The 27,315-nt window shown below is 35.9% G+C and overlaps 2 protein-coding genes across 5 annotated transcripts in view; one reads left to right on the forward strand and one right to left on the reverse strand.

The window, feature by feature from the left end:
• On the reverse strand, positions 1-9,908 carry Coa7 (Cytochrome c oxidase assembly factor 7). Its single transcript, XM_081765793.1, has 2 exons — positions 9,660-9,908; positions 1-1,017 (listed from the first exon to the last, which is right to left on the reverse strand). Exons 1-2 carry the CDS (start codon positions 9,760-9,762, stop codon positions 419-421), a joined length of 702 nt encoding a protein of 233 aa, XP_081621919.1. The 5' UTR covers positions 9,763-9,908; the 3' UTR covers positions 1-418.
• Positions 9,909-10,407: 499 nt separating this feature from the next.
• Positions 10,408-27,315, forward strand: part of LOC145690665 (uncharacterized) — a 120,843-nt gene continuing 103,935 nt past the window's right edge. For 2 of the 4 annotated variants that reach the window (XM_081765785.1, XM_081765788.1), the window contains exon 1: positions 10,408-10,565. The gene's annotated coding sequence lies outside the window, so the exon portion shown is untranslated. Of the gene's footprint in view, positions 10,695-26,255; positions 26,325-27,315 lie in introns of those variants that run through there. The other 2 variants (XM_081765786.1, XM_081765787.1) reach the window with 2 other exon arrangements.

The following is a 27,315-nucleotide window of genomic DNA, read 5'->3' on the forward strand; positions in this document are numbered from 1 at the left end:
TTTTGCTAGCACATCTTTTTTTATTGATATAAAAAATCGCTTTTATCTATGTGCCAGATTATGTTGCAGCACTATTTTTTTTTTTTAAACATTCTGAGTTGCACAACAAGTAACAGACGCTAACAATTGCAATCCATGATAAGACCATTTTTACTCCAAAACTTTTGAACATCACACCGTATGCACGTCAAAACTTTCAAATTCTAACAACAGAATTACACAAAAATTGACACTATAAAAATTCATCCATGTACTCTATTTCCATATAAGACATTAAAATCCATCTCAGAACAATGTCAATATCGGTTCCTTATAAATCACACTGAAGAATAAATAATCACACAACACTACCGCAACATTCTGATGTTATGAAAAAGATTTAGTCTGATTACGAAAGCAGGCCTACGCTATTATAAAATTATATCTTATTGTCTCCTTCTTGAAATGTCAATGTGGGCAGGGGATTTCGAACTTCCTCCTGCATTTCAATCGCTTTCTTCTTGTATTTGTTGGCGAGTTCCTCGTTCTTTTCCACACCGTCACCTTTCTTATACATTTGACTAAGATTGGCACACGCAAACATATTTCCAAGTTCACAAGCTTTCAAGGCGTATTTGTGAGCTTTCACCATGTCCTTTTCGAAAACATCCTTCACACCTGCAATGAACATCCCGCTAATGTAGTAACAGCTAAACGCGTTGTTGCCCTGGCAGCTTTTCTCAAGGAGTTCCAGTCCGTATTTGTAATTCCCTGACGCTTTGAACTGGGGGCTATTTGACACACACATTAACCCTGCATTTAAGCACGCGTCAGCCATTCCTTTATCACAGCCTTTCTGATAATACTCGTACGCATTATTCTTGTTCTCTTTCATGCCCTTGCCAATAAACGAGTAGTTGGCGTATTTATAGCAACTTTTCGCAAAGCTATAGTCATCACAGTTGGCTTTGTAGACTTTAGCTGCTTTTTCAAAGTCCTTTTTTATAGCCTCCAAGTAGTCACCCAGTAAATGGCACACTGAAAAAGACAAAGTAACAATTAGATAAACTGAGATTAATGGTACACACTTCAGTCTAAAAGTTAATTCCTTCTGTTAAAACTTTGACAGTTTTTTTTTCCTATTTAACTATGCATTATATATGAGTTTCAGTCAAATGAAAAGGTCCAATTGCAAATATCCGGACAACGTGTTGAGAGAGATGTTAGTCCTGTTTGCTCTTTATATCCATATATGTGTAGGGCATAATAAATGTTACATTTGTGCGCTCGGACGTAGTATGGCACGTTAGCAGAGGTTGGTTACATATCAACGTTCCTTTCTCTCCCCCAGGCAAGACGTGGCACTGTGTGACACACAATGAAGGTGCCAGACCAACGGTACCAAGGAAGAACAGCGAGGTGTGATATGCTTTCTTTGTGCGGAAGGTGTCCATCTAACGGATATACACAGGAGAAAGTAGAATGTGCTCCAGACAAAACATGCGAAAGTGATGTCGGCTTTCTCGTGGTGGCAGGGAGGTACTGACTGGCTATGCACGACCCAGGCAGGTGATGAATCGTATTCCTGATGCGATAATTACATTCAGACTGACTGATAGGTCTCCTTGGATGCCATTAATGCTCATGTACAGTGACCATGACAGTGTGCACAACAGACTTGGTTACCCAGTGGTTTGTGCTCAATGGGTCCCCAAGTGTTTGCTCGAGGAACAGTGACAACAGAATGGGAATATCACTGGACCATTTGACGCGATATCAGAACGAGGGCGACGATTTTCTTGAAAAGATCATTGCTGGAGATCAATCCATATGCCCACTTTTTCAACCGGAATCCAAACATGTGAGTATGCAGTGGAAGCACGAAGGGTGGCCTAAACCAAAGAAAATCTGTTCCACAACATCCGCTGTTAAAGCCATGGTGACTGTTCTTCGACAAACAGGGACTTCTGCCAGTGGAGTTCCTCCCCAAAAGAGAAACAAACCAACAAATACTGCGACATTCTCCGTCAGCTGCGGCTAGCAATCAAGAATAAACGCCTGGGTAACAGGGTTGGCAAAAACCATGGTTTTTATTGAAAAACCAAAAAACCATGGTTTTTTGGGTTTTAACCCTTTTTTTTTTTTTTTTTTTTTTGTTTAAATAATTTGCTCTATGTATTTATATCACACATGGACAGAAATAAGCTTATTTCGCCTTGGTGTTAGTATGCAACAACCGGATTATGCTGGAAGGGGTCGCATAAGCTTAAAGCGGAATCCAAACCGCTTCTCGGCTTACATCCAAGAGAAATTGTCCTCCATTTGAACTAGAAACCGGGACTAATTGGCTACAAATGCTATACGTCTGCCGACTCACTCACGAAGCATTCCTGATAAAAATACGTTGGACTAATTTTTACATATTTCTTAATATAATCTTCAACAGTCATTTCAGAAGGACAAAAAGATAAACAATTGCACAAGTGGAACCATTATACAGAATTACATATGGACAATTTCAAAGTACTACAGAGTACAGAAGAACTAATTTAGTCCAAGTCAGTTCACTACGACTTTTATTAGTCCAAGTTAAACAAATACAACGACTTACTTTGCATATCATGAATCAAGATACGAATGATTTGAGTCCACTTTGGCTCTGACCCATTTATACATAAATAGTTACCAAAGATTCTTATGATTTCAATAATTGCCTCTCGTGGGGTTTGTATGACCCCCTCCCCAAAAATTACGGCATTTCGATGTATTTTATCAATAGTAAACATTATTAAAACGAAATGTTCAGAATTTTCCTTTGGTTGCATAACAATAATAAACTATAAAAAAATCACAAAAGAAACATCCATAAAGGTACATAAAAAAAGGTTGCATTTGTAATATAATCTCTTTGAGTAATGAACGTGGAATTTAGGTCTGAATATAGTACGAGTAATATATGGGAGTGAAACGTGATAACCCACAAATGTGTGTTCATCAAGATTTTATGAATAGTTACACTTTTACGAACCTTTTTTTTATTTTTTGGTTTAAACCAGTTTTTCTTTTTGAAAAAACCAGCTGGTTTAAACCAGCCAACCCTGCTGGGTAACCCCACAAAGGGCATCATTTTATTGCACAGCATTGCCCGACCTCATCTTGCCAAAAAAATATGATCTTTTGGCGTCGTGGAAGTGCTAGATCACCCCGCGTATAGTCCTGACTTGAGTCCTTGTGATTTCCACACTTTTGGGCCACTCAAGAAACACCTCCAGGGGCATCACTATGGATCGGATGAAGAAGTGCAGCAAACTGTGACAGAGGTTACCTACTCAATTCAAGGAGGAGTTCTCCCAGGGCATTCATAATCTCGTTGCAAGGTGAGATAAGTGTCTCAACAGCAAATTGTTATTATATAGAGCTCTATCCAATAATAAAATCTGTACATGGAAATGGACTTTTTCATTTGACTGTGTCTTATATTATATATATATATCAGGGTGGATTGATTTAAATCAGTCTGATTTTCATCAAGATTTAAATTACTTGATTTTTTAAAATAAAAATCGTTGATTTAAATCAAAATCCGAAATTAATTAATTTAAAGTGAAAATAAGTAAAATCCCGTTTCTGTCCTGTTATTTCGATTATGGAAGATAATCCTAATGCAATGAGACTCAAATGTGTGCAAGTACAGTATGAAAACGAGTATCATGCAAAGGATAATTAGGAAAAATCTCGTTTTGAACCGACAACGGATGAATCCTGTCTTCTCTTCGTAACAAAGGATTTTAAATCGTTGAGTATTCTTACGGGGAAATCACCATGGACATTTAAGTGTCCAGGTCTATTTGTTTCCAGATATTAGGAGCGCATTTAGAGGGATCCGATCCCCTCTCCTAAAAAAATTAAAACTAAGCGAAATTTATGTACTAAATACATAGAAGTTCCTCGGGATCATAATACGGCAAATTTTGGATGCGTTAAAATATCGAATAATACTTTTGATAAAGTGGATACTTTCAGATATCTACGATCAATATTAACCGACCTAAACCATATTCACGAAGAACTTAAATGTCGATTAAAAGCAGGGAATTCTTGTTATTAATCAGTTCAAAATCTTTTGTCGTCGCGAATTTTGTCGAGAAATTCGAAACTTAAAATACTGTATATAAAATGATAATCATGCCTGTTGCTCTGTATGGTTGCGAAACATGGTCGCTTACTATGAGGGAAGAGCATAGACAAAGTATTTGAGAACAAGATCCTGAGACGAATATTCGGACCCAAGAGGAACGGGAATGGGGAATGGCGGAAACTTCATAACGAGGAACTACATAATTTATACGCTTTACCCAACATTGTTAAGGTTATCAAGTCTAGGAGATTCAGGTAGGCAGGTCATATAGCCAGGATGGAAGTAGGAACGCTTTCAAAGTCTTAACTGGAAAACCAATCGGAAAAAGATCATTAGGAAGATCTAGGAGCAGATGGGAGTACAATATTAAGATGCATCTCCTAGAAATAGAAATACAATGTAGAAACTGGATCCAATTGGATAAGGATAGAAGTCAATGGAGAGCTTTTGTAAACGTGGCATTGAAGCTCCAGGTTTCATAAGCCATAGAGTTAGTTATTTAATTTTAGGCGAAATTTATGTACTTTATATGTATTTCGTGCCGCTAGCTAGTTCCGATGTTTTTAAATATGCCCCTGCGAAATGTCAGTAACTTTCGTGAAAAGAAAAGTGTCATGTTGATAAATGGTGTACTTTTTTCTTAATGCTGAAAAAACATTGTTTGGGATTGAAATAGGTTAACGATTGGGGATTAATTCAAAATTCAACCCCAATACTTTCACTTAAATGGCATAATTAACATTTAATATTAATTCCTGTTTTTTCTTCAGTTTGCGACTTGTATTATACGATGAGAAAGATTTGATTTAAAAAAAAAAAACTATTTTTTCCACCCTGAGATATATATATATATATAAACACAAAATCTTGTATCACCAAGCTTGAGCGTTTTGAAATGAATGAAAGTAATGGTACGCTTGAAATTGCCGCAACATCACAATTTTGGATCATTTTCAACCTCTCCGGAATGTAATGTTTTAAAACTAGATAAATCTGCTATCCACTCAAATCTATCAGCGGAAATTTGATTTAGGAGCAGGTAAAATTACTAGGCACCTGTATCTGAGGAGGATACGTTCCCACGCAGATGAAGGTGAATATTTGTTGACTCCATAGCGATATCAGTACATTGTACACCTATGTCCAGTAAGTTTTTCCTGTTTACTGTTAATCGACGACTTTCTTCAAACAATTGGATTTACTTTACACTCTTCGCCTGAACTGAAAGTTTACAACGACAGAGTATGACGTCAGATAAATAAAGTTGGTCTTCAAGAGTTATGTAATCCTAAATTGCAATCAAAGAAAGTAAAACACACTAGACGAAAAAGAAAAGCCTTACTGCCACAAAAGCATTACGTTAGCTGGTGGTAAGTTAGTGTAATACAACTGATAATTTCCGACTGACATTTTCCACGTATACACAAAACTTGAGTCAAATTATTCCTAATGCTACAAGTCGGAAACATCGAATCGTATTCATTATGCAATTATAAAATCATCTTATAGAGCTTCGTGGTAAAGTTATAAAACTAAGAAATGTTTAAAAACCGCAACTCAAATACATAAGTTCTACTACATAACGTTTCAGATCGCTTGGAGTCAAGATTGGAAAGATGCTTAAATTATCGGAAACAAATTATTCTTAACCTCATCATCATAGGTATTCTGCCTTTATTGGCAGGTCACTTGCGCAGCTAAGAAGATTCCATGCTCCATGGTCTTCCGCTAACCTCTTCGTTTCATGTATGATCTTTGTTTTTATATCATCCATTAATTGTAGCCTCCGCCGCCCTCTCTCCTTCACTTTGCTGCCACCATACCCTATAGCATGCCCTTTATGATACAATTTCTTTTTAGGCAATGTCCCAACCATTTTCTTTTTCTCTTCTCAATAATATCTAAAAGTGTTTTTTTTTCTCTCTCTCTCCATTTCTAACACCCTATCATTCGTCATCCGCTCGACCCAACAAATTCTTTCCATTCTTCTTCACACCCACATTTCGAAGATTTCCAGTTGTTTTTTATCACTCTTACGTAATGTCCATGTTTCTGCCCCATACAGAACAACACTTCACACGAAGTATTTTACACGTCTTTTCTCCTGACCTGATAATTTAAAAATATCTTCTACAAACGAGCATTCTTATTTCTTCAAATATGTTTTCTGAATATTTGTGCATTGTTGTGAGGTTCAAGATAGTTTCCACACAGAAAATTTGGTCGCACTGTGATATCAATATTGTTTTCAGAATACACTTTCCTTAAATCTCTCTCTCTCTCAAAAACAGCATCTGTTTTCCATATACTATATTTCAACCTTGGATATTTTAAAATATGCTGCCCCTATAAATTTGCCACCTTGAGTTCAGGTCGCCGTGGCTCGTATACAAATACAACCCTGTGAATGTGTAAGATCTGTCATTAAATCTATTTTACTTTATTCTAGTAATTAGTATAGATTAAAAATAATACAATGTTAACATTGACATAAAAGTACACATTTGCTAACTGCCTGACTTATGTATGGCACATCAATTGAGTGTACTTCTGTATAAGGATCATTAATACTGCTTATCTTTGATACACGTGGTCCCAAGATTAATTCCCGAAGGGGACAGTGCCTAGTTTTGATCTAGTATCGTGAGCAATTAGGGCATAGTGCAGATCAATTCAGACGGGTAAGAAAAAATCTTCCTTGATAGTCAAAGATGGTATTGAATTTAACATGTTAAAATTCTGAACAAACTAAGGAACCCATTAAAATTAAAAATGCAAAAAGATTCCTGGCCCGAGATACAGACAACCAACGATGGTGCCTCTAGCACAATTTCTCAATGTGAATTTCCGCAAAATATTAAAATGCTCTATCTCTGGAACGGTTCAAGAAATTTTGTTGCTTGTTTTTATTTAATTATTTGAAAGATTATAACTCACTGATTCAAATACCCTCCATTTGGAATGTGTCAGCTTTCGTGCTGTATCCTTCTGAAATTTTGTTTGAAAAATGAAGAAAAAAGCTAACGCTCTCCCTTTCGGTGCGAGCGGTCCCGGGTTCGATTCCCGGTGAGGCCACTCGGTCGAAAAAGTGTAAAACGCTATTCCAGGCCAGCCACCTTGAATGAGGTTTTCCTCATTCACACCAGGCAAATGCCGGGGTGGTACCTAACTTATAGGTCCCAGGCCGCTTCCTTCCCTTTCCCTGGATAGTGTGCTCGCCGAGGGACGTCATTTCTAAAACGTGACGGGTTAAATGGCCATGAGATGAAAAGAAAAAAGTTTTTCCAAAAATGTCAATCCCAAAAATTTTGATCTTTTGATTGTTGATCAATACCATACTGTCATACCTGTACATGTCCTGAAAGAAAATTTTTACTTTTGAGTTTGAAAGTGTTTGCAAACAATTGAAAATTATGCCATATTTAATTCTGCATTAAAATAAGTAGCTTAACTTTCAAACACATCAAAGCTTCGACAATATATATATTACAGGTTCTAAAGCATACGACATTTGTGGACTCTGCTCTGAACTGAATCAGTATCTCCCGTTGATACTGTGATGCCTTCTTGTTGAATGTTAGTAATGCTTTCAATCTATAAAATACCATATATATGTAATGTGTGTGTTTAGAAAGTAGTATGGGTGGGTTAACTGCTGGAGAGTAGGTCCAGAAATCTAAAAAAGTCAAATTAACAGAAAAGAAATAGCGAATCGGTTATTTTTTGTGAAACTGTACGAACTGAACAAGTGTAATGGCATGTTAAAAGCTGTGTCTTGTTGGTACTATTTTAAGTGGAGGTATACTGACGTCAGACAAACTGTAATGAGACAAGTAGTTATCCCTATTTATAACATATGATGTGAGGAACAGGAGTAATTGCGTTTTCTGGAGAGGCAAGGATTACTGAAATTTAGCACAAAGTGTGGTAGATGTACAAAGGTATTGGAAATAAAGAAATGGACGAACACTTACACAAAGGAAAGTAATCGCAGTGAATGTGTTAAAGGAAGACGAGTTGTAGAAAAGGTCCAACATTTTCAGGCTCAAAAGCGTAATTATTTTGTCATTCACGGGGAAATACACATGCAAACCTTAGAAAGGGTATCTCAACAATTCCTCGGTGCATACTCACCTTAGGACCGCACCATTTTGCATGTAAATAATGCATCAGAAAATATGCCATAAAACTAGTGTAAGAACCACAAACCAACCTGTACTAGGTGGCAACTGAAGAGAGGCATGCTCAAACATTATGGTCTAATGAGGAAATTAATGCCCAGCATCTAAGATTATGGTTGGATGAGGTCCAACATTTTCGTGAACCTTATGTTGATGGCGTTAAATGTCATTGGCAAAAGTTGGCAGTCAAAGGTGCTTCTTTCCAGAGTAGACACTAGAGAAGGTGTTAAAATTTATAGTGTATTGGTACAAAATGAGAATAGATAAACGTAGCGACTTTAGCGACATCCTACTTTACGTACATACCTAACATCGCTGACGCGCGTGTTCCCTACGGAAGTGCACTCTGTGTCCCTCAGGCACCGTTGCTGCCCTCCTTCCTTCCTGTTAGATAGCATTCGTTTTTTTTTCTAACAGATTCCTTTCTTTCTTCACTACTATTAATGCCATATTTCCGGATGCAGTATTTACAAACAAATCAGTCAAATCCTATCAAATTGAATGTGCACCGTGGAATTTTTAATAGCCACATTCGGTAAGTCTTCACTTTGACCATTTCGGGTAAACTTTACAATACACGCTCCAGCTGCGCTCCGATAAGTAAGACCGCTGTAAAAAGGAAGGCTTATAGGAGAGTAGGAGTAGGAATGGGTTAGCTTAAGGTTAGGTAAGTTTTGAACCATTTTAATAAAATTATCAGAGTGTAATTTCTTGTTTCTGAGTAAGTATACCAGCTGGAGCGTGCATTGTAAAGTTACCCCGCCATTCCATTCAATGGACCGTTTAATGAACCGAACCAGACAGAAAAAAAAACGTGTCCTGCGGCGCTCTAACCAGCTTTGATTCCCTACCGCTCGCTCGGCAATATTGTGTGGAAAAACAGATACGCAAAATAACTTGTTCTCCACAAAGTGCACTCTTGCAGTTTTCAAAGCCAGAACTGAAAGATCAAATTACTGAATCGAAAAAATGTATGAAATAGACAAAGTAAAGACTTACCTTACTTTCTATGGTATTGACAATGAATTTTCTCATGACAAAAATTATTATTATTTTTTTTTTTGCCTGAAAATAGGGCAAGACGAATGTCGAAATGTAACTTTTGTTTAACGTCCCACGTGTATGGCGTCTAGGCTAAAGGAGATAAGGAATAAAATGATGAAAGTGGGAAAAAACGAGGCAACTCCGAGAAAACTCACACGCAATGTTGGTCTCCAGAAAGCCCACTTGGAGCGAGCTGGAATGTAAACCAGGAAACTCAGCCATCTTCCAACCAGAGGCGAACGATCTTCCACTACACTACCAAGCAGATAAATAATTTAGTACTATTCTAATATGATGAGCTATGAAACATATTTTACCTTCCGGTTTCTTTTCACTGTAACATCCAAATCTATATTCTATTGCAAGATTTTCCAGGAATTGTTTTACGTCTTCTTCGCTTTTCAAATCATAGCCAGCCATATTCGTACACTATGTTCTTATCTTGATGATAAAACCAAGTCTACTTCTTACATGATAATCGATGAGTGTCAGAATAACCCACGAAACGAACCTCAGCACTTAACCTTTACTCAAAGACTTGCGCCATTGACCAACCTCTACACCTGCACGTAGGCCAGACGACACAATCGATAGCCATTAAACGATTCATGCATATCGAAACATCGAACATTTTTTTCTTATTACATTAATTGCACACACATTTTGGAAAAAAAATTCTCTTAAACTCATCGCAACATTAGCGATTAGTTTGCGATAATTAGCACAGCAATTATATTAATGTAGAATTTTGTGAAGATTAGCTTGAAATGAACTTTTGGTTTATCCTCAACTACAAACATGGTAGTAGTAATTATGCCAAGAACGTCATACAGAGTTAACCTTCACAAAATTTGCAAAGCGCAATATAACGCAAAAAATATGAAAAAAGTTGTATGCCGAATATCTGACTAAAACGCAAAGTTTTTGATGCAATTACGCAAATCGCTATTGAAAAGGCTCGAAGGGCTTCATTCCGTTATGCACAGGCAACCCAGATGAAAATATATGTTTTAATCAGCAATAGTATTGATACCAGTCGCAATTCATTTTTGCAGTCTTCGAGTTGCGTACGCACTGCATGCTTGGACTATGTTTCGCACCATCGTGTGTGGCAACTCTGGTTTTCACATATATTTTACTAACCTGGCAGCCCTGCTCGAAAGTTGATGCTCTTCTGCTGGCAGCGGGAAGGATAGAGTGATTGTTATTGATGTCTTTATGCAGTATGTAGCACAATTACAGTAATATGATATATCTTTTATTGTATAGTTCGTGATACTTCATATGATTTGAAGTATTTTATACAATCGTTGTAGAATGCTCTAAAGTGTCTTACAGGAATTCTTTTATTGGTAGGCTACTTTCGTACCTCGCACTCGATTGTCGTGAGAAAACTTTCAGTTTAACGTCCCATGATCATGCTTCTCAGGCTAAGGAATACGATGATTAAAGCGTACTAGTTTATTTTAGGCGCACCATTAGAAAGGTTATAATTCACTAATTTCCTTATTTTTACCTAAATTTTTCCGTTGAGCTACGTGAAACTAGCTCACTTGACATAGATAAAATTCAAGGGGCCACCAAAAATAATTGTTACGAATTTACATTCTTTTTACGATTTGCGTATAAAAACGGCTTTCGGATGCGTGGCATAAGGAGTACAGTACAAGAAACAAACATATATGATAGGTGTCCACTAAAAGCATGAATACTATATAAACGAGTCTGAACAGGGCAAAGCTGATGGCTCCTAAGGAATTACGCGTCAGCGATGGTGGTTATGTGCATAAGCGTGGGTAGTGAAAAGAAGTGGGTTTTGGCAATGATATGAGGGTAATAGTATACATGAGAGACCCCTGATCTGCGTTTCTTCTGTGTTCTATTACCAGTTCTTCATGAAATACCATAAATTTTCTACGTAGTGCAATAGTAAGAAGTATCCATGTACGCAAGACATGCGATATGCGTTAAATCCCCCCCACACACACATAGTCACAGATAAAGTACAAGGGCACTACACATGCAGATATAAAATACAGGTACGTTCTTTTTTATTTGCGTATCAGTCGATAAGTAAATAAAAGTCGCTTTGTTACCCCCTTTGTAAGTTCGTACATACTCAATGAATAATCCCTAAAAGTATGAGCATCCTGCTCCTTCGGGAACTCATGCAGCTTCATGTATACTATATCCGATATGAGTTTCATTAGCACTTATCATGGTTTCATGCTCGTAACGCTCCGTTTGTAAAATGTGCAGAAATTTGCCAACGCTGGAAAGTAGTATGTGAGTCACCTTTCATATGCACTCACTTTATCCGTCGTAAAGAACTTGCAATGAATTTATACTAAGAGCCCTACATTTGTAAACTTAAAATACAGTTGTATTACTTTGTATTTAATTCTGTCGCCTGCAAAAATGTGTTTCTTTCAAAAATATCTTTTCATGCAAAGTATTGATTTTAATTGTAAATTGTCGAAAATGTGATGATTAACCAGCACCGATTATAGCATTTGAATGATTATGTAAAAATTGTTGAATGAGAAAGTGAGAGGAAAAGGGAGTACTCCGAGAAAACCCACGGACACAATGTTGTCTACTCAAACTATTCGTGAGAAGAGGAACGAAGATGGACATGACGCACATTTATTATTAGGCATACGGTGATTGAATTTTCTTTGTGACAGGATTGGCGAAAGACATGGTTTTTATTAGTAAAAAACAAAACAGAAAACTTGTTGTTTTTTTTAAACCATTTTTTTAAAAATAATTTGCACTATGTATTTTTATTACAAATGGATAGAAATGGGTTTGTTTCGCCTGCAACAATGGGGTTATGTTGGAAGGGGTCACATGAGATTAAAGCGGTATCCAAACCATTTGTCAGCTTACATCCGTGAGAAATTTTCGACTCGAAACTGGGACTAATTGGCCGTAAATGCGATGAGTCTGCCGACTCACTCACGAAGGACTCCTGATAAAAATACGTTGTACTGATCTTAACATACTCGTTAATATAATTGTCATTTTAGAAGGGCAAAAAGGTAAACAGTTGCACAAGTGAAACCTTTATACAGAATTATATATAAATCGGGAAACTCCCGCCTTAGCCATTAGAAAAACCCTGTTATTACTTTAAATGCAAAGCAATAACGGAAAAATTCCGTTATTGCTTGGCATGTAAAATTTTATGGTCAACGTATCATAATCAGTACGCTCAAATTACGGTGTTAAATTACAAATTTAGTATACAGATATCATTGAATTAAATTAAAACTACAAGTCCAATCCAAGCTAATATTGGAAGCTATGTACGCAGTCGATAAATGTCTATCAATATATTTAAGCAACCTTTTATATATATATATATATATATATATATATATATATATATATATATATATATATATATATATATATATATATATATATATATATAACAACATGCATTCAGGCGAACAGAAATATACAATTTGGTTTTGTTTCGTATGTTTAGGCTTAACATTCTGATGTAATACCTAGGTTATTAAGGAGAAGGCTTTCGCTTAGTGGCACCCGGACCGCTGCTTGGTTTACACTTGAAAGAAGGGTTGTGGTTCGACCGAGAATTGAACATGTCACACCTTGATTAAAAGGTGAAAATGAGATAAAACTAATGCAGATAGTTTATATGTGGAAACGTCACCATGAACTTCACGATTTAAATCCTTTTTTTTGGGGCGGGGGGTTAAACCACTTGATTTTTTGGAAAAAAAAAAAAACAGCTGGTTTAAAACATTATCTAAACCACTTTGGTTTAAACCAGCCTACCCTGCTTGATTACTGAAAAAAATATCAAAATCACTAACAAACATAACCATATCGGTATAACAATCATTTTGGCTTTTGTGGGGCAGAATAGTTTCACCATTTCCAGGCTTAAAAAAATTAGATTTTTGACATTTATAAGGAAATTCATTGTCATTACCTTAGAAAGTGTTTCTTAATAATTCCCCCCTACATATTCACTTTTAAGAGGATTTCATCGTTGTGGGTGTAAATACTGCGTCCTGAAATACGTTATGAAAATTACAGTGTAAATAGCACATGCACCCAATGCTAAGTAGCCACAAATTATCTCTAACCAAGCAGAGCAGGCGTGTTATTGACGGTGGGTTTGTATATAAATAAGGACGTTTTCAACACTGCGTTAGGTTAGTTCCTTTCTTAACACATTCGCTGCGATTACTTACCTTTACTGTTTGTACGATTCTGACACTGCCTTTAGGAATCTATGGACAGCTGACTCGTTTGTGGTAGAGGACTTGAATAAGTATTCGACAAGTTTTACTGCAATATTCACTTGAACCAATTCATCAGATTCCCATCAAAATATTCCCTCATTCTGGAAAATCAGGAAAATGGAAACGTCAGGGAAATCGTCCATTTCGCGTAAAAAAAACATGGAAAGTCAGGGAACGTAAATCTGCAAGTGTAACATTCGTTCTTCTTTTTTTTTTTTCCCTCTCTATCAGTTGTACATATTGACATGTGAAGAGAACCACAATGATACAGCATTTCCAATTTCCATGATTACAGTGATGCAGTGTTGCTGTTTCGTGCTGAGGGAGAAAGGTACTGTGTGTTTGTTTGTGTGAGACAAAGAGCGAGATAATTGATCATGTAAAAGCAGAAATCGAAGTGTGACTTGTCATCTTCGTGAACATAGGTTTTAAGACAGGAAAACTCCTGAAAGAACTGAAAGTATCAGGTTAAAATAAACTGGCTTTCAGGATTGATTGTCGAAATTTTTTGTTGGGCACAATCAAGAAGATTGTAGTAAGTAGCTATCTGAAGTACAAAGTAGTATGTGCTCTGTCAGCTTTGGACCGGAGGCTATAAAAGAACACTTCAGAACTTGCTCAAAATAGGATTAAACGCATCCTACAAACTCTGCATGAGCATAACAGAATATCTCATTCTGTAGCTGAGAAAACAGTATGAATTTATGTCTTTCTGTATTGAAATTCAGGGGTCTCATGACTTGAGAGAATACGAAGAGAAGATTTAGAGCATCAGGTTAGATGACTTCTTTGCAAAGGTAAGGTCCAAGAAACAAGAATATTCTGATTTGTGAAATGGGTAAGAGTTTACCTTGTGCTTAACAGTAACTTTTGGCTGTTACCATCCAGTGTTCGAATCACTGGATGGAAACGAACTATGTTGTTCTTTTGTGTGAAGTGATGTGTGTACTTTCGGTGCTTTCGATTTTTGCCTCTAGATGTATCCCTGCTAGTGTATCAAGCGGGCAGTTCGTAGTTCTTGGAAGTTGTGTTAATGTCTTATGCCCGCTTCGTGATGGTCTAATTGGAATTCGTTCTTTTCTCAGTTTCTTTTTTTTCATGGCGACTCAGCAGTTAGTTTTAGAACTTCAAAAGGCGTTCGATGAATTTAGTGGGGAGCGTCTTAACTCGTCTTTCTTAAATAATTGCGTTTTGAATTCGGGTATGAATTGTTTTCGCTTTGCGGCTTTGTGTGGTTTAATTGAATTTGACAAAAAATATAATGGTTGTGAGTTGTGATGGCAGAATGAACCTATGTCTGAAATGTGGTGTGAGTGGCAGATTAATAGTGTCTCATGTATGTTTTAATCGTAATTGTAGTAGTTTTAGAAATATTTTTTGCGTAATGGAACTTTTTTCGGTCTTACAAATCTAGGTATTGGGAAATTTTGTGAAGTTTGTCCATTGGAGAGCAATATTTTTTATTTGTTCGGTATGCTAGTTTGCTGTATCATTAATGGTGGGTAACATTTGATTTTTTTTTTTTTTTTTTGTAATATTTTGGAAGGCATTTTAAGATTATTTTTTTTTTCAGTGAAGTTTGATTTAGGGAGGGATTGGGGACGGTAGCCCTGCATGTAGATTAGAAAATAGTCGTAGAAAATGTATTACGAGTTACTTAATTTATTCTACTGACGTTTTTACTGATCCCCCATGTATACTTGAAAATAATCGTCGTTATTCTTTTTTTTTTTTTTTTTTTTCTATTTAAGTTTCTTAGTTGATAAATTAGATGTTATTGTGTGATATTGTTATTAATTTCGTTTGGTTTGGTTAGGTTGTGTTTATCTAGTTTACAAGCTGCTTATTATTTTAACTGATATGCGTGGGTTATAATAGATTCATCTGATATGGTTTCCGGATTAGTTCAGGAAGCCGTTCTTAAGTAAGTTTTCATTCTTCGGAGTAGTTTGGCAGTAAGTTCCTTGTCTGTTTCGAGGAACTGGTTGCTAGAGTGCTCCGATGAATCGAATCGTTCATGGGAACTGGTTCCTGAACTGTTCCGGGAGCCAGGTCAGGTGAATCGGTTGCAGTCACTGTTAGGCACAAACTAAACTCTTGCCGTTGAATGTTGTGAAAATGTTTAATTTCATCCCACGGCAATGTCTGTGTGGAGGGCGGATTCTTACTCAATACAAAACTAAATCGAAGTTTCTCTGGTAGCACAGAGGCGAGTGTATGAAGAAGTTATGTACTATGGAGGTGTAAAATGTGTTCGTTTTGATCGAAGAATGCTTCTCTCAGTTCGTTCGAGTCGGAGACGCTATGATGGATAACTTAAACAGAAACGAATCTAAAGTGCAGAGGAAAGTAAAGTCAAAGATTAAAAAAGAGAACTAAGTTCTGAAGTTAAGAAATTGGAAGCAAAGAAGAAACAAATGGAATGATGTTACAAAAAAGAACAATACGCTTTTGTAGAACAAATCCAAGAACTGAAAGCAAAACAAAATTCTGTTTAAAAAATGTAAATGTGAGGATTAACATGTCTTAGAGTTGGTAATGTTAGGGCTGATAGAGGCCACGTTGGCTCAGTGGTAGAACGTTCACCTTTGGTTCATGGCGCCCTTGGTTCGATCCCAGCTCGCGCCAAATAAACTTTGTGGTGAACAAACACTCTGTGCGTGGATTTCTCAGAGTTCTCCGTTTCCTCCTACTTTCTTCATTCCACCATTTCATTCATTTCTCATCATCATCGTCTCCTTTAGCCTAGACGGCATAATCGTGGAACGTAAAACTTTAAGATTTCATTTCATTTCATTTTAGGACTGATAGTAATAGGTCTGAGGGAGAGTTGGCAATATATTCTTGACTGGATGTTATATTGCTTTAAAAAAGTCTAATTTGCAATGTCGAGGTATGTAGTGTTGTTATTATACGGTATATATAACTTATGTGTAAATATCAGTTACTCATATTGAACATAAGAAATATGTAAATCCTAATTAAAGGAGTGTAGTGGACGGGTATGGGAAGGGAGGAGGTCGTTAAAAAAAAGTGTATGATAGAACTTATCCCATATCTTTCCCTTTATATTCAACAATTTATGTCAGGAAAAGTCAGGGAAATCAATCTTCATTTTTCTGTGGGAACCCTGTCTGAGCAGTGTTAGGATCAGTTCCTTGAAACAGACAACCTATTACGAGAAGCTCACTCCCAGACTACTCCGGAGAGTAAAATCATCTTTGGCAAATAATTACTAAACTGCACCTGGAGTTTGTTCAGATGACTCAGTTCTTAAAGAACCGTAATGCATTACTTCCGCAAAATGTATTAGAAAACAGCCATAAGTTAAAACTACATACTTTAAATGAAGTGAATACCAGCTGTTACACTATCCAAACCTGACCTAACATGATCCAGTATAAATATTCCAAACTATCCATAATTTTCAACGAAGATATCGAATTTTTCAACTAAAAATTAGTAAAATGCCCGGTAGCAGAACTTTCTTTGTCTTTCTGCAATGAGCTTCTATAAGTCAAAAATTTCTGCAGGAATTCCAAAATAAAAAATCAAGATGATACTATGATGTTTTTATTACAGTGTTACATGAAGCATGGTAAACAGTGTTCAGCGTTATCCCTAGTTCGAGTTCAGAGGCAGATCTAGATGGTAAAAACTAAGGGGGGCCAGCCAGACTCCACATTATGAGTTGTATATTATAAGTTTACTACAACCTTTCAAAAATATATAAATAATATCTTCAATTATGCATATCACTCAAAAACTGGGTGGTCAATGCCCCCGGCCCCGGGCTAGATCCGCCATTGTTTGAGTTACAACCTGTGAAGTCACATTTTTTGAAAGAGTTTTGCTAAAAGAAAAGCTGCGCTTTACGAGATGTAAAAAACAGTCTAATTTGTCTATTTATGTGAGTCTGAAATCTTTTAAGTTTTATGTTCCACTGTTAGGCCAGCTAGTGTTTATGCGAGTCGTCCGTGTATTTAAGACATTTACACATAGCAGGCATGTTTTCATACTTTCCTGTTTATTTTTTTTCCCCTCTGGCAATTTTTTAACAAATTTTCTGCGATCACACCACAGATCGCGGCATGTTCTGCTATGGGGATAAAATGTACAAAGCTTACTATCAGAACTACATGGGGGCTACCCCCGTAACAATGAAAATACCTTGATAAAATAAACGGTGTCAAAGCACATTTCCTAATTTGAAAAGTAATAATTAAAAAATGCGAGCACAATTCCTGTTACAACAAACAAGAAAAACTAACAAATGTTGACTTTTACCATACGTCAGAAATGGTTAAGCCTTCGGCCACAACAATCACAGGATTTCTGTAACTCAATTAAACCACACAATGCCGCAAAGCACCGAATCTAATACAAACTTATTTTTAAAAATGAATAGATGAGTAATTCTTAGCATCTAATCCATTAAACATTTTGTCAAACTCTACAGTCGCCGTAAACAAATAGAAGTACGCACTTCCATGAATTTTACAACCAGCGCACAAACCTAACACACACACCGGCTACAAGGAGATACGAACAGCTGACAGCACAGTAGCAAACTATCATAACTGCGTGATAGACAGATACGTAGGGTGAGTGATTCCATTTCAAATCGTCCAGGGTGGTCCATACTACTGTCTCAGATTTAGTTTATTTTTTAAAATAAGAAACTACATACAAAATTATTAGACCCATATTTTTTCTTTTTGCTGAAAAAAAAAATTTCTTCGATATACAGCCTTCCAATATGGCTGCCCTCCTCTCGGATTGCTCTAAAAACTGAAAAACATGTCAAATTAAAAGTTTTGTCGTAAAGAAACGAGTGTACTTAGTAACATAATCGCAATAGCATGAAGAGTATAAAGTTGTATGTTTCAATGGAGGGCGAAAATTCGTCTATTGGTCCAATAGAAATCGCCCAATTCACTCGCAATGTTGTCAACTTTGGTGAAATTTTTGCTAACTTCAAACATGTTTTTTTCTGTCCTCACGAGCAGTATCAACCATCTGCTTCTAGCATCGAAATCTACTTCATAATATCTCTTGAAAATGTAAAGGACTTACGTTTCTGATTATTACATCCCACGTTATAGCATGATGAAAAGCGGAAAATTTCATTAAGACGCCAAGTTTGGACGCCATTTTCTCAAAAACCTCACCTTTTAAAAATCTGAATTTTTTTACATGCATTGGTGAAGTACCTAAGTATTTAATATCCGTTAACCGTTCATGCGGCTGCAGCTCCTAACATTCACAATTAATTATTGAAATTTCGATTTTTATACTTGGAATGTAAATATTTCCTATGGGCATTTAGGTCCTATACACAAGGCGATTTGAAAGGGAGTATGAAAATTTTGAGAGATGAATCGTGACATCAAATCCAGTAGAAAATTTCCTATAAACATGAGTCGAATTCCGCTTTGTTTTCGAGTTACAGGGTTTCCAACTCGGGACCCAAAATCGGCTCGGGACAGCGGAAAATAAAACATATATATTTCGCCTTAAATCAGAAACTGTGTTTTAAAGCTTTGATAAAGTCCAGAAAGTTGCTTTGTATCAATATGATGATTTTTACGTGCGTTGCCATTCGTTTGGCAGTGTTGCCAACTTGGAAGAACTTTGTTTCCAAATGACACTACCTGGATTTTATTTGATATTTGGTATTCATTAATGATTGTAAACATCACATGAAGCACAATTCTCCCCACATCATCACAGTTTTCGAAACTTACATGTATTTCATTAAAAGGTTTTATCTCGTGCGTTATTGATAGTTTGTGTGATTCGGTGTCGTGAACATCGTAATAGTATTCTCTGGAACCATGAAAATTGGTTGCACTGGTAGCATGACATTGTAGTACACTAGTTATGTGTTTGTGTGAATAACAATGGTGAAGTCGTGTTACAGTAAGGACCGTATTAAATGTGTTGATTATACTAAAAGCCATAAGAGGATTGTGCACAGAAAGAATTCGAGACAAAAAAAATTATCTTGTAAAATATATGGATTGTGTACAGCGTGTCTGTCCAAACGTACTATTAGGGGAGGATGATTATTTGTGTCCTGTACACAAGGCGATTTGAAAGGCGGTATGAAAAATTTTGAGAGGTGAATCCTTCAGCGTAGTCTAGGTTTCACCGATAACGGCCGTTTTAATGGCGACACATCCACGTTTAGCATGTTAACTGCCTGGTTAATGGTTTCCAAATCTATATTCAGAAGAACAAATTTTTTATCTTGCTGGTGCATAATTTCATATTTACACCTTCTTTCGTGGTCACCAATATGTCACACACATTCACGTTATTCACGATAAATATTCAAAGCACCCTTTACAGCAATAACCGTCCTCTCCTAATACTACGTTTTGGCAGACGCGCTGTACGCAATATATATATTTTACCGCAAGATAAAATTTTTGTCAAGAATTCTTTCTGTACACAATTATCTTATGCCTTTTAGAATAATCAACACATTTAATACGGTCATTACTGGACGATGTTCGCGACGTTCACATAAAGGACGATGTTCACAACACCGAATCACGTAATAAACTGTTTCGTGGTTGCAGCAAAACTTCTTGAACAAGTTCGAACTTGATGTGTAGTGTTACGAGAGGTTTTGCAATAATAAATATTTTTTTCTTCTTCTTCTTCTTTATTATTATTATTATTATTATTATTATTATTATTATTATTATTATTATTATTATTATTATTATTATTATTATTACAACTTAGACAGACGTAGTTTTTATTCGACATTTTGGTTTTACTAATGATGGCAAACATCAAATGAATTTCACACTTAATGTTGCAAACTATCATTAACACACGAGATAAAACCTTTTAATGAAATACATGTAAGTATTCGCAAACTGCGGTGATGTGGGGAAAATTGTGCTTCATGTGATGTTTACAATCATTAATGAATACCAAATATCAAATAAAAACCACGTAGTGTCATTTGGAAACAAAAGTTCTTCCAAGTTGGCAACACTGCTAACCGAATTGCAACGCACGTAAAAATCATCATATTGATACAAAGAAACTCTCTGAACTTCATCATAACTTTAACACATAGTTCTGATTTAACGCGAAATATATATTTTATTTTCCGCTGTCGCGTGCCGATTTTGGGTCCCGAGTTGGAAACCCTGTAACTCGAAAACAAAGCGGAATTCGACTCATGTTTATAGGAACTTTTCTACTGGATTTGATGTCACGATTCATCTCTCAAAATTTTCATACTCCCTTTCAAATCGCCTTGTGTATAGGACCTAAATGCCCATAGGAAATATTTACATTCCAAGTACAAAAATCGAAATTTCAATAATTAATTGTGAATGTTAGGAGCTGCAGCCGCATGAACGGTTAACGGATATTAGATACTTACGTACTTCACCAATACATGTAAAAAATTCAGATTTTTAAAAGGTGGGGTTTTTGAGAAAATGGCGTCCAAACTTGGCGTCTTAATGAAATTTTCCGCTTTTCATCATGCTATAACGTGGGATGTAATAATCAGAAACGTAAGTCCTTTACATTTTAAAGAGATATTATGGAGTAGATTTCGATGCTAGAAGCAGATGGTTGATACTGCTCGTGAGGACAGAAAAAAACATGTTTGAAGTTAGCAAAAATTTCACCAAAGTTGGCAACATTGCGAGTGAATTGCGCGATTCCTATTGGACCAATAGACGAATTTTGGCCCTCCACCGAAACATACAACTTTATACTCTTCCTGCTATTGCGATTATGTTACTAAGTACACTCGTTTCTTTACAACAAAACTTTTAATTTGACATGTTTTTCAGTTTTTAGAGCAATCCGAGAGGAGGACAGCCATTTTGGAAGGCTGTATATCGAAGAAAAAATTTTTTTTCAGCAAAAAGAAATAATATGTCTAATAATATTGCATGTAGATTCCATATTAAAAAAAAAAAAATGAAATCTGAGACTATGATGGGGACCAATGTTAGTTTGCCTGGACGATTTGAAATGGAATCGGTCGGGTAGAAAATAGAAGCCACAACCAACTCATCTCACAATAGACATTGTACAAAAGGAACAAACAGTTCTGGCAAGTGACTGAACGTATGAGAACCGGTTCTAGTCACTGTTCTAGTCAAAGTAATGTTCTGATAACATTTTTTTTTTCAGCATGAACGCGATGTTCGCATTTAAATATGTGATTCTTCCTCAATTTCAGTAATCCATGGCACTTCACAAAACGTAATAACTAGAAACCGGATGTTTAGGCATTAAAATCCTGGAAAATAGGCACTGAAATGTAACTAGAAATAATCAAGATAAATACTCAATACAATTAAAAAATAAATTCAAGTCTTAGATAATGCTCAAAGAATGTAGAAACATACCTGTTTGTTAATATCTTCTTGTACTATATTATATAAACGAAGCTTGACATGCATCACATGTACGATGTTTATATTATGTATTATTTGTATATTATATATTATCACCAATGGCGAGTTTTTTTTTTTTTTTTTTTTTTGCTTTTTTGCTCAAATGGATTTTTTTTTTTTGGAAAATCCACTCGCCTGCACCAATGTTTTTTTAACATTTTACGAGTAAAGTCCGATCAATCAAAAGCAGTGACCGCAATACAGCTGGACATATCCACAAGAAATTCAAGAATAAATAACAGATGTCACTTTTTTTTTTTTTTTTTTGTAAGACATGCCAATAAACAAAATAAAAAAATATTGATATGTTTACTGTCACAAAGTGAGTTTTGTTTATTTGTATAAACACTGTGACTGCAAAATGATCTGGCTAGTACTTGCAAGCAAGTTTTTTCAAGCCCTGTATATATATATATTCCCAGTGAAGTGTTATTTTGAAGAAAATGCATAGAATAGGCAACATTAGGCACTAAAACAATTATTTAGGCAATAAGGAGTGAAATAAGCAAAATAGGCAAAATAAGATTGGCTTAAATTGAAACTATAACCTCCAATATAAACTTTAAAACGTTATTTATGATCATATCTTTAATATTAAAGAATAGGCATTTTACCTAACATCCAGTCTCTAGTAATAACTCTTCTTCTTTACCAACATACGTGGTTATGAAACTCAAAATCGAAATGTCACATGGAAATACGAGGAACTAATTTCCTCGTTATATCCTAATGTCTGACGTCAGCATACCACCACTCAAAGTAGTACCAACAACATACAGCTCTTCACATTTCAAAATACCGCATCAAACTTGTTTAGTTGAAGTGAATTTTACGAAGAACAACCAATTCACCATTTCTTTCCTGTAAAGGGCCTATCCAGTTTGCCATAAGGACCAAACTATATCACGTGATCAGGCCAAATAATACTTCGCCTGCTAAATATAGTCTGAAGGTTCCAAATCCCAGGGCTCGTAACGAGTCATTTTTTTTTTTAACTAAAAGTTACTTTTTTGGGAGGTAAAGTGACTTTTTCGTGTGATTTATGTTTTGCATTGGCAGTTTTCTAAGAAAAATATAAAAATAAATGGAAAAAGGCAGAAACTTGTTACTCATTGCTCTTCTGAAAGCTTCAGTACTTGCTTCCACATGTGAAACGGTCAGCTTTATTTTCACTTCAGCTTTTATTCTTTCTAAAGCACAGTGGATGGTTGGTGGATGCTTAAGCTCTCAAGGTAGGGTTATATTCTGTGTCTATTCTTTCTTCTATCATAATAGTCTTTTAGTTTTCTCCGTAATAGTTAAAGCTCCGCTCAACAATGCATGTATGTGTTTGTCTGGTTCATCATGTTCGTCTTGTGTTATTCTTCTTGTATGTTCTTCTTAGGAGTAGGTGATGAATTTGAATATTTCATGGCTAAGTTAAATATGATGTCTGGGATGAAGAAATTCGGAAATAGGCCAGAACTGGTTCCACTTAGTCAGAAGCTTCTTACATTTGCTAAGTCTGGTTATCGTAACTACAAAACATACTTAGGAAACCTAAAAAAGGAAGAAGCTCAAAATGAAGTAGTAAAGAAGAAAAGATAAAATAACAAAGGAAGAGGTGATGGAGAAATTGACAAAGGAAAAAAGGGACATGAGATTTTGGTCACTTTTTCGTGTGCTTTTGGTCATTTTTCAACTATTTACAAGAGACCTGACCACTTTGAGCCCTGAAATCCGGATCTAAGTCACGATTATAATTCCTTCTTTGTTATTTCGATTCATCTGAACAAGAAGCGAAGAATAACGTTGAATATCCGTAATTACCTATATTCATCAGCATGTCATTTGTATCTATCCATCCTGTTCCTAATGTTGATAATAGCACTACATGTATATAAAGTAGCAATACCTCCCCTTAAATGGCACCAACCATGGAAGTTTACCTCTCACCTTTGCGTGTGGTGTCTTCTCTGGTAATTCAAAGGAGATACATATAATGTATTATTATTATTGATTTTTCTCAAAGAACTGGATTTTTGAGAATGTTCCATCCATATTTACCTTACGTCCTATACACGTACATTGTTTTTAAGCTCTTCATTATGCCTTTGCAATAAGCTTTCAATTAGCCATCTTCCTATTATAGTTTTTGAGATATGTGGACGAATTCATTTTCTGTTAACATTAATGGTAATGTTTAATGCTTTTTGACTATCTTCCATCCATTTTACGAAAATTTGCTTTTGGAATATAGAATCTATATAGTCCCTTCTATATTTCAGCTGAATTTCAGTCAACTCCCCCAAAGTCTATTCACGTCATTGCAGTCGGATAGGCCCTTTTGCTTATTTTTCATATTTCTGGATCTACTCTCCGGCACTTAACTCATTAGTTTTAAAATTTTATTATTTGTGGCGGTGGTTGAACGTTATGTTACTCATAGCAACTACTATAAGGTGACATTATTATATTGTAGTCATAAATATCATTTAGTAGATTGTCCCCGTCATGAACAGTTAATTAATATAGTTTTTAGGAATATAGTTGACTGGGACTTACATTTTGTAAGTGTAACCTTAAACCTTGTAAAACGTTATAAATGGAATAATACTGATATCGTTCTAATCAAATTTCATGTTCATGATCGTAAGGATAATCAACAAAATTGCCTTAGTATCTTTTTTCAATGATACAAGTTTCTGAGAATTGTATGCGTTCAGAAACACAATAACTTCTTTGCACGAAGTCTGTTCGCTTCCTTAAGAGGTCATCATATGGTGACATAGCAGAAACGACTTCTCTAGTGAGAATCGTGTAGTTATCAGCACATTCCCCTTCGCTCCACCTCCACCCACAGCACACGAACGGGCTGCCAGGTTACACTAGTTCCCTCTAAAGTAATCGGTTTCTTGGGCGTGAACGAAGGGTAAAGGGAAATTATACGAGTAGTGACAGTGCATTTTTTTTTGGGGGGGGGGAATTATCTTGAACATCTGCCTCATTCTATAACAGTTTGCGTCAACGCAACGAAAATTTTGTGTTCTACAGTATTTTGCGATAGTTGGCATAGCTGTTATAAATACTTGTTTCGGTATTTGCGTTTAATTGTGAAAGCTCTTACAAACTGATGCTCCATTGGTTAATCGCCTATTTCAGCGTTCTTTATTGCTCGCACAACTTCCATTTACTTTGGAAGTAGGGTTACCACCTTTCCAGAGCAATATGTGGGGACACTTCATGCAGCAAATGAATCTAGAAATGTATGATTTTCTTTTGTAATACTAATAACATAATATAAGTCTTTCTAGTGAGAAAGAAATTACATTTATCCACTTGATAAAAGGAAAGTGTGTTGAAGGTTTTCTCTTATTTTGAAGACTGTAAACTGAACTCGAATAATAATAATAATCACCAACTTAATCAATAAACATGGAAATCGGGACATTTTAAAGTCAAGACAGAGCCACTTCGGGTGCGGCTCATTTCTCCAAAATCGGGATGGTGGTGAATGATATACTGAAGTTGTCTCTTGCAGGAAATTGAAAGAGTTATAAACAAATAAAGAGTAAAGTGATTACAAGTTTAAAATTGAGTGAAAGACTGTGGAAGCAATTTTCAAATAACAAAGTCGGGGGGGGGGGGGATTCAAGTGTATCAAAGAGATGAAACAAAAATAAAAATAAATAAAAGATGGTGTAAAATAGCATCAGAGGAGGCGATTGAATTTGTACTTTGTGTTTTTAAGTCATGTTTTGTTTAAGTGTAAAAACTGAAATGAAATTAATAAAGTATTCACTTGTGTTATGACATTGGGGGGGGGGGGAAGAAATGAAATGAAATATTTCAGTTTTACGTCCGGCTAGGCTAAAGCCGGTATGCTTATGCCGGCTAGGCTAAAGGAGACGGTGATGATGAGAAATGAATGAAATGGTGAAATGAAGAAAGTGGGAGGAAACTGGAGAACCTCGAGAAAACTCACGCACACGGTGTTTGTTCACCACGAAGTCCACACGGTGCGAGCTGGGGTCGAACTGGGAACCCCAAACACCGGAGGTGAACGCTCTACCACTGAGCCACCGCACCTCCTGTGGGCGAGGATGTCAGAGCAACCTTCAGGAAGGATTTCTGTTGACAATTACTGTATTACTGAAAGTTTATTAAATCTGCTTTTCAATTGTCGTTCATACAACGAAAAGCTAGAAATTGTGAAAATGGCAAGACCAGCTCCTGAATTAAATTTACATAACTAAGGATGTAAAAGAAAAATACAGTGAGTACACACGGCATTTTATATTATTTTCGTATGATAAGTTTAATTGATTGTGAGGTAGCTCTAAGTTGTGTAAATAATTTTGTTGACCGTGCTTGTTATTTAATAATGAAGTTAATGTGTGGTCGAAGGAATGGTTTTCTAACTTGAATTCCCTTCGCAATATTGCACAGAAACATGATAAATGGAAGTCTTACACTTACAGTAACATAAATGTTGCACATTTTGGAAATACAAGAATTGATTTACAGTTAGATTAACAACAAGCTCTGTATATTGTCCAACATACTGCTGTTGTGAAAAAAAAAAAAAAAAAAAAAAATCAACAAGTTTTATTGCGTTTAATTAATGCAGTCTGTTTTCTTGGAAAACAAGAATTGGCTTTTCGAGGTCAAAATGAAAATAGAGGATCTGATAATCGGGGTAATTATATTGACTATTTAAAATCTTTAAATGAATTTGATCATTTACTGGCCAATCATCTTGAGAGCTCTACGGGTACTTCTCGTGTAATTCATAATGATTTGATATCTGCAGTAAGTAGGGTTGTGATAAATAATATAAAATCTGAAATACATGAATAATCTTTTGTGTGAATTATTTTTGACGAAACAACTGAATGTTGCAATCAGAATCAATTATCTACTGTTTTGAGATATGTCGATTGTAGTGGGCAGCACTTAGTTCCTTGGACACGTACATTCTTCATTCCTTCACCATCTCTTTTGTAGGCAACGGCAAGGTCGTAACTTGTAGAGGGGTAGCTCCCTCCCCAGGGAGGCTCCCGCCTTTCGAGGGGGGCTCACTTTAAGATGCGAACATGAAATTATAAATGAAGCATCAAACAGGTTCAGTATTCAGTACATTATATAAACAAAACAATATAAAAGATAAATACGGTAAAACAAAAGTGAGTCGTGAGCCCATTTCAGTAAAAAAAATGTCTACTATTAGGGGTCCTAGAAATAATATTTATTCGTATGTCTTTGAG

The sequence above is a fragment of the Thermobia domestica genome, chromosome 7, assembly GCF_964235325.1.
Source record: "Thermobia domestica chromosome 7, izTheDome1.hap1.1, whole genome shotgun sequence".
NCBI classification, from domain to species: Eukaryota; Metazoa; Arthropoda; class Insecta; order Zygentoma; family Lepismatidae; genus Thermobia; species Thermobia domestica.